The sequence below is a fragment of the Triticum aestivum genome, chromosome 6D (genome assembly GCF_018294505.1).
Source record: "Triticum aestivum cultivar Chinese Spring chromosome 6D, IWGSC CS RefSeq v2.1, whole genome shotgun sequence".
NCBI lineage: Eukaryota > Viridiplantae > Streptophyta > Magnoliopsida > Poales > Poaceae > Triticum > Triticum aestivum.
Genome location: NC_057811.1, coordinates 136,422,382 through 136,430,850, shown reverse-complemented (window position 1 = coordinate 136,430,850; position 8,469 = coordinate 136,422,382). Strand labels below are relative to the sequence as shown.

General features: G+C 43.1%; 1 protein-coding gene across 3 annotated transcripts; it reads right to left on the bottom strand.

Moving 5' to 3' along the window:
* Positions 1–3,407: 3,407 nt before the first annotated feature.
* LOC123144128 (shewanella-like protein phosphatase 1) lies at positions 3,408–8,228 on the bottom strand. Of its 3 annotated transcripts, none has more exons than XR_006471278.1 (11): positions 7,884–8,227; positions 7,481–7,584; positions 6,318–6,431; positions 6,035–6,250; positions 5,648–5,783; positions 5,322–5,494; positions 5,107–5,198; positions 4,954–5,023; positions 4,536–4,637; positions 4,220–4,357; positions 3,408–3,838 (listed from the first exon to the last, which is right to left on the bottom strand). XR_006471278.1 is itself a non-coding variant. In XM_044563161.1 (9 exons), exons 1-9 carry the CDS (start codon positions 8,086–8,088, stop codon positions 4,551–4,553), a joined length of 1,197 nt encoding a protein of 398 aa, XP_044419096.1. In that variant the 5' UTR covers positions 8,089–8,228; the 3' UTR covers positions 4,533–4,550. The 3 variants fall into 3 exon arrangements, 1 of the variants encoding a protein (XP_044419096.1); XR_006471277.1 differs by having other exon boundaries at positions 4,220–4,343; positions 7,884–8,226; XM_044563161.1 differs by lacking the exons at positions 3,408–3,838; positions 4,220–4,357 and having other exon boundaries at positions 4,533–4,637; positions 7,884–8,228.
* Between the last annotated feature and the right edge of the window lie 241 nt (positions 8,229–8,469).

The window sequence follows — 8,469 nt, the reverse complement described above, 5'->3', positions numbered from 1 at the left end:
TCATGAAACTCCCACTGAACGTCTCTTGCATGTTACACCTGATTACACCACTCTACGTGTTTTTGGTTGTGCATGCTGGCCCAATCTCCGCCCCTATAACACGTGTAAGCTCATGTTTCGCTCCAAATAGTGTGTCTTCCTTGGGTACAGTGCTCAACATAAAGGAGTTAAATGCCTTGACGTTGCGACTGGTCGCGTATACATCTCTCGTGATGTTGTGTTTGATGAGACACAATTTCCTTTCGAAAAACTTCATCCCAATGCCAGTGCTCTTCTTCGAAAAGAAATCATTCTCCTTCCACCTCATCTTCGTGTGGCTGATGATAATTGTGATGATCATACTATGACTAATGCTCCTAATCCCATACCTGAGTTTGATACAGGAAGAAATTGCAGTTCCAATGGTGCAAAAAACTGTCATTTTTGTGCTCCAAATACTGTTCCCACTGGTGCTGACGTCGTCACAGGAGATCTGGCGCCATCTTCCTCGGGATCGACGCGTCAGGCCACGCCAGACCTACCTGAATCACCCTCGGGATCCCCTCCGTGCCAGGAGGATCGCGACGCACTGGCCGCGTCCAGCCCGGACCAACCCACACCCTCCACACGGCCTAGCGCTGCGGCGTCCGACCCCACGGGCCCGATGCACCAATCACCGGTCAGGGATCGGTCGCCCGTGTGCTACGCGCCAACCCCGCGAGTATACACCCTGCGGGCCCCGCGCTCCATCTCCAACGTGCCAGGCGGGCACGGTGCGCCTGTCACGCCGGATACGGCTGGCTCCGCCGGATCCTCTACGCCGGATTTGTCTTCACCGCTGTCTGCGCCAACCACGGAAGATCTGGGCGGTCTGGACACGCCATCTTCCTCGGGATCAGCTGGATATGCTTGCCGGGGTGCAGCAGCTCTTGCTGGATCTTTTGTGCCTTCTACGCTGCCTCACACTCGCCTTCAAACAGGGACTCTTGTACCTATAAATTATAAAACTAAATATGGTCTGATTGTTCCAGACGCTGCTCCAGGAGAATCTCGTACTGTTTCTCAAGCCTTTGCTGATCCTCAATGTAAACAAGCTATGGTTGAAGAATTTGAAGCTCTTCACAAAAATCATACATGGCATTTTGTTCCTTCACAGCCTGGTGCAAATGTAATTGACTGCAAGTGGGTGTTCCACATCAAGCTACGGTCTGACGGTGCTATAGATCGCTACAAAGCCCGACTTGTTGCCAAAGGGTTCAAGCAGAGGTATGGACTTGACTATGAGGACACCTTCAGTCCCGTTGTTAAAGCTGCCACTATTCGCCTTGTTATGTCCATTGTTGTGTCTCGTGGATGGTGTCTCCGCCAGCTAGATGTGCAGAATGCGTTTCTTCATGGTGTTCTGGAAGAGGAAGTCTATATGAAGCAACCACCTAGGTTTGAAGATCCTCATAAACGATTCCATGTTTGCAGGCTTGATAAGTCACTCTATGGCCTGAAAGAGGCTCCAAGAGCATGGTACTCTTGGTTGAGCTCAAAACTGCAGAATCTTGGTTTTGTTCCCTCCAAGTCTGATACTTCTCTGTTTATTTATCATCGATGCCACACTATTATTTTTGTGCTCATTTATGTTGATGACATTATTGTTACTAGCTCATCTAATGAGGCAGTCACAACACTTTTGAAAGACTTGCAGCCAGACTTTGCTCTAAAAGATTTAGGTGACTTGCACTTCTTTCTTGGCATTGAGGTAAAGAGAAACAGGGAAGGTGGTCTTCATCTTTCTCAAGAAAAATATGCGTCTGATCTTTTGAACAAGGTAGGGTTACAGGGCTGCAAGCCATCACCAACACCACTCTCCAGTTCAGAAAAATTATCTCTTGCAGAGGGTGTACCTCTGAGTCAAGAGGATGGTACCAAATACAGAAGTTTGGTAGGAGCACTTCTGTATCTGACACTCACCAGGCCTGACATTTCCTTTGTAGTAAATAAAGTGTGTCGGTTTCTTCATGCGCCTACCTCTTCTCATTGGACTGTTGCCAAACACATACTGAGATATGTGAAGAACACCCTAAGTGTTGGACTAACCTTCACCAAGTCAACCTCTACACTTGTTAGTGCTTTTTCTGATTCTGATTAGGCAGGTTGTTTGGATGACACAAGGTCAACAGGTGGTTTTGCAGTTTTCTTTGGACCCAACTTAATTTCCTGGTGTGCAAAGAAACAGGCAACAGTGTCAAGATCAAGTACTGAGGCAGAATACAAGGCACTAGCCAATGCAACAGCAGAAATCATATGGGTTAAGTCTTTGCTTAAAGAACTTGGGATATATCATACACAAACTCCATGTCTCTGGTGTGACAACATTGGTGCCACATACCTCTCTGCTAACCCTGTTTTTCATGTAAGAACAAAACATATTGAGATTTATTATCACTTTGTTAGAGAGAGGGTTGCTAGTAAAGAACTGGAGATTCGGTTTATTCCTTCAAAGGACCAAGTTGCTGATGGGTTCACAAAAGCATTGCCTACTGGACCGTTTGAGGAATTCAAGCGTAATCTAAACTTGAGAAGTTCATATTAAGGGAGGATGTTAAACATATTGTTGCGTTACAGGACTCTTGGGCCAGCCGAACCAACCTTAGCCCTCACGTTTGAGTAGTTAGGATAGATTTTCTGTTAAGTTTTATCTCTATCTTCTAAACCTCCACCTCCTGTAATATCTCCTGTGGTTAGCCTCGACGTTGCTACCTCCTGTATCACGCTACATATCAATATATACCTGGGGGTCTCCATGTATGGAGATTGAGACGCTTACCCATAATTTCTACACATACTATTAACTTTAATTTGGCACGGTTGCCACCATTATGATTATAATTATCAAATGGCTAGTTCTCACATGGTACCACTAGTGCAAATCATATCAACCCACATGGTTCACCCCCCCCCCCCACCCCCACCCCCATAGCACACAATTTCAATAACCATGTGGTTGCGTGGGTTTGCGATTGGGGGTTCACTGCAGATGGAAGGACAATCATGTGCGATGGGGTCACCATCCCACACGTTTGCCGTGGATGAATTGTGTGCAGTGACACGGACAATCACATACAATTGGCTCAACAGAACATGTGCGATTGTACGTCCATCCCACACGATTCATTACAAAGAAAACATGTGTGTCAGTGTCGTGCATCGCATATGGTTGGCATTGCACAATTGTGTGTGTTATACTGATTCATCACACACGATGTTTTAATGGTAGAACATGTGCGTTATTTGGTCTATTGCGCACTTTGATTCAATCGTTTGTGTTATGGTTGTCCATTGCACATGGTTTGTTTTTCTGGATCGTGTCGAACGTAATTTTTGCATAATTTAATCCATGCAATAAGCAAATTGGTCAGAATTTTAATTTGAACATAGACCCACAACATAATTCATATAAATCAAACATACCCAAACATAACAAATGTTCAACCACCATTGCATAGTTAATGGATATCACAATAGCACCGTAGCATACATATACAAGTGCCACCGTGGCAATACTCATTTGACATCTCAAATCTTTAACATCATGAGCATCATAGACATTAACATTCTAGGTGAAGGCCAGCCGGGTTGTTGGCGAAGCAGAAGAAGCGAAATGCCCATACTGTGCTCTCCTCCATGCGTATGGCACACACAACTTTACCCCAATTCCTATGGATGAGTGCCCGGCTGTCCTTCGCCTTCTTGATGAACACTTGAAGATGATAACAGTGTTGTTGCTCATGATTTATTATTATGTTCCTTCCTCATGAGCAAGCCGATACATTGCGATGTAAGACTGAGTGAACAGTCCTGGAAAGTACTGAAAAAGAAAATATTCAGATATTTGTTGTCCACGCCCTCCCTTACCCCCACCCCCTTCTGTGCATACGAAGGTGCAGAAAAACCCAAACCTTGGGTGCTGAATACATCAAACTTTAAATATCACTCTGTTTTCTGCATTTGCTTTAAGATATAGCATGATCACTTTCATGTATTCTGGAGTTGTTCTTCCTAATTGTAACTTACACACACAGGTTTTACATGGTGGATTCAATCATTGAATTCAAATTAGCTACTTTGGAAGACCATATATTTCAGTAGGGGCATAGAATGAAAAGTAATTTCAAGTTTGTGAAGCTAGATGATTGAATCACATACGTTCAAAGAGGTATGCTGTTTTGTCAACAGAAAATGTACTAACCGTTATGGAAAGCCGGTTGGTTTCTTTTGATGTATATATGTCCTGAAGAATTTAGTCAACCGGGTGTCCACCCAAAACTGTCTTCTATAATATCTTTCCCAGTAAAATGCTGCCTGTTATATACCTGCAATAGCATACCTATTTCACTCATGAATTTTTCAGGCATGGCAAGCAATAAATAAAAATGAAATTTGTAGGTTTCCTGTAACAAATTATTGTCCCAATAAATAATAAAACTCTTATTTTCGCAGATTCTTCAAAGATGATTTACCCAGTTTTGAGGACTAAGAGGAGAGATGAATTTAAGAGTGCTTACATAAATTTCGAGCTTTCATAAATAGTCCAGCACTTCCATCTCATCGTATGAGTCCCTCTGGCCCTTTAGAACTCTTGGTCTGTCATTGACTATTTCTAGGACCTAGCCATTAGAGTTGAACATCAGACACCAAAAAATTGTTTTGTCCTAAATCCTTATCATTCAATAAGGAAAACACGTTTATGTGCATCAACATATGAAATTTTACTAGTCATGCAGGCTTAAATTTTCGAGAAATCAAGTCATTTCTTCATTAAAACTGGAAAAATATATAATGCGGCAGACCTACAACAATTAACCACACTATGGATTTAGCAAATTAATCCTAACGTAGCAAACACTAAATGTTTGTAGAAGAGCACAATACTTAGGACAAAACAAGGGATGTCATGAATTAGGCCAAAAGGAATAAATTTACCTCTGGTCTCGAATGCAGTACACCATAAGACATGCCCACATCAATACACCAAACTTTACCATCGCATTTGCTGGGAACAAAGAGACAGTCATCTATAGCTTATTTGAGAAAATATTGGTATCTTTTCTTTACCCAATTGAGAACAATGTATACCAGTTCACTCCACGAGTCTGGGGAGTGTGTCCGACGACCATTCCTTTAGCTCCAACAGATTTCAATGTTTGTTCAGCGATAATAGAAGATAGCTGAAACCAACAAAAATATTTGTATGATAATTATGTTAAGCATGTGACAACAGTTCTGTAACTAACAAACATTTTCCATGGTGAAAAATGAAACCATATGTTTAGTGGGTTGGATCTTCTCACATCCCAAGAACGCCGCGTCCTTTCGACTGAATCTTGAGAGTACAAACGAGTCCATACTACACTGTCATATCCTCTGGTAGCCATGAAGGGGAGATTGGTATCATCGCTGTCTTCATTTGAACATTGCATCCAATTTGATACTTCCTTGTTGATGCGTTCGATCCCGTATTCAACTATGGAGTGGAAATGGACTTAGAATCTTAGATGACACAGACCAATTACAGAAATATGTGATATCAAGTGGAACATACTAGGTGCAGTTTTTTATATTAGAAGCAGAATTGTAAATGCTGAGCTCAAAACGCACAATCTCTTGAGCGACTCACCATGATGAGGAAGAAGGCCACCATGGCAAAACATCCAATCATTGACATTCAGGACAACAGGATGCCGTGCCAATTCGCAAGCTAATGGTCCACCTTGCTTAAAAAGTGATGCTCTTGCAGCGAACCCTTTATTTTTCTGTATCGGCATTTGGAGGGAAATATCTCAGAAGCAGAAGAGAATACATCATTACCCATTTTTTCAAGGCTATTCATTGAATGAAATGCTGCTGGTTATTTCTTTTATTTTCATTTTGTTGTAGATTTGGGATGTACTTACCGATGTAGTAAAATTGGAAATGTACGTATAACAATATGAACATTGTATATCCGAATGTGGTTAATTGAACAAGCTCAGTCATTATTCATTGACAGTCAATGCTTTGTTACCTTGACAAAGTTCAAAGGAAGCCAGTCACCATTAGGCGACACCCGATATTCTTCCTTCCACCTTTGAGAAACATTAACCCAGTTGAGGAAAGCATCATCCCACTCGCCATCAAATTCCTCCAAGTATTCCAGGAAGCGTATACACTCATCAAATGATCCTGGATCGACGTACCGGAAATCGCCTTCCACATTCATTGTTTCATGATTTCCGTTTACCTAACATTTTCTCGTAAGTATTACAATGTTGTAGAGTACTTAGAAGGACATGATGTAATGGTCAAACCTGAAACACAGCACCGCCTTGAGATTTTGCTTGCACATTGAGTGAACTCAACAGGGACAGTATTGCGATTTCATCTTCTCCGCGGTCAAGGATATCCCCAACTTGAACCAGAACCTGTACACAAGCACATCACACACATTTTGTGAAATAAAATAAAAACAAGCACATCACACATTTGTCTAAAAGGTTCAATTTTTAAACACACTCCACCTGAGAGCAGTAGAGAACACAGACACAGTATGCTAAAGTAGTGCTTGGTTCGGTTTTAAGCCTGACTACGAAACCGTCAATATTGGTCATACACTTTCCAAAACCGCTTAAATCCTTGTCTGATTTTAATAATGTTTTGTATTTCTTGCCTTTCAAAAATATTAAAAGTTTCCTGTAGTAGGAAAATGCAATGAAACAGTAACCTGCATAACGTCATCCCAAAATATGAATATTTGTATCCAGTGAGAAAAAAGAGACATTCAGTTATCTCTTGCGTTTTTTGTATGGAATGAGAATGATCATATTGGTATGGGAAATTACTATAACAGGATTTTCCTGGAACCTTTGATAGGCAAACAAGGCCCCAAAACCTTATCCGCTACGGTGGTTTTGGACCTCCGAAGTTTCGACAAATTTGAAAGTGTTAATGAAAGCAAGAACTGCTATGGAATGAGAACTTGCAAAGATTCATTAATAAATATGATTATCTGTGTCATAAAAAATGCAAAAGTAATCTTTATCTATTGTCGTTTTTTCTGCACACACAGAAGTCATAGTGTCTGTGGGTTACACTTTCAGAGCATTCCCTATATTTATGTTTTCTTACAGTTTCGAGAAACCCCAAAATGCAGAACCATTAACCAAAAGTGGGCTAGAGTTCAGGATAAACGGTTGTAGAACATTCAGAATCAAATATAAATACAAACTTAAGGATTCTAGTCTAACCAAGCACCACAATTCATGATTCAGAATGGACCAACAAGACCATTGTCTACTAAAAAAAAGGTAAAATCCAAAGATGCCCTACATTTTGGCAAGTAGGTTACCAAGGCTATTATTCTACAAGAAAGCGCTATCTAGTCAATCCCTAAGAAGAACCTAGAAATGGAAATTTCAAAAAAGAAACGGATAATAAATAAAACTTGAAATGTGTGGTGTAAACGTAGAAGTACCGTCTGCCCGCCTGTCCACACATGACAATCTGATTCCGCGCTCAGGACACCGGCCATCACCAGAGCAGCTCTCGTTTGGTGGAGATCACCATGGAGGTCCCCAACTGCAACGCAAAGTTCATGTTCAGATGATGACGCTGTGAAAGATAAATTCCTCATGACCGTGTCACTCTTCTTCTTTTCTATTGGCAAAATTTCCCACCAAGTTAATTAACCAAAGAGATGATCGAGCACATGTGTGATCAGGCAGGATACTGGCAAGCACAAGCATGCAGTTACAAATGGCTCGGCGCTTGGCCGTTGAACGGATACGCAGAGCTGTCTATTTCTTCAGAATCAGAAAGAAAGAAAAAAGAGAGAGAGAGAGAGAGAGAGAAAAGCGAACAGACGATAGTATACGCACCAGCGACAATGCGGCGGCCGGGGGCGGAGACGAACGTGGGCGGATCCCCGGAGACGATGATCGGTCCGCCGGCTGCCGCCGCGGCACGGCAGGAGAAGGAGCCGCCGTCTCTGTGCTGCCTGCTAGGACAGACGACAGAGGTCGAGGGGCTCAAGCCGGAAATGGCCGCCGTGCGCAGCCGCAGCCTGAAAGGAAGGACGGCCATGTCGCAGCAGGTGGCGGCGGCTCCGTGTACGTGGCTGCCAGTCGGCCAGGTGAGCTAGAGAGAGAGCCGAGAAGATGAGCGTGTGCGTGCGTACGCTGTAAAAAGTGTGGAGTGAAAGGGCTCCGGCTCCGCGGCTCGTCCATGATCTTCTTCTCAGCCAGTCATTTGCGGATGACTGTCTTCGTTCGGCCGCCACAGCGCGTCTCGGAGTCTCGGCCTCTCGGCTCGGGCCTCGGGGTGGTGCCGGCCTGGGCCACGAAGCCACACACCCTCTCTCTCGATGTCTCATGGGCTTCTCCTCTCAGTTTCTCCCTGAGTAAAAAAACTGAGGGCCTCTTTGATTCGCCGGATTTGTAAAATGCAGAAATCTCTACTTTTTTT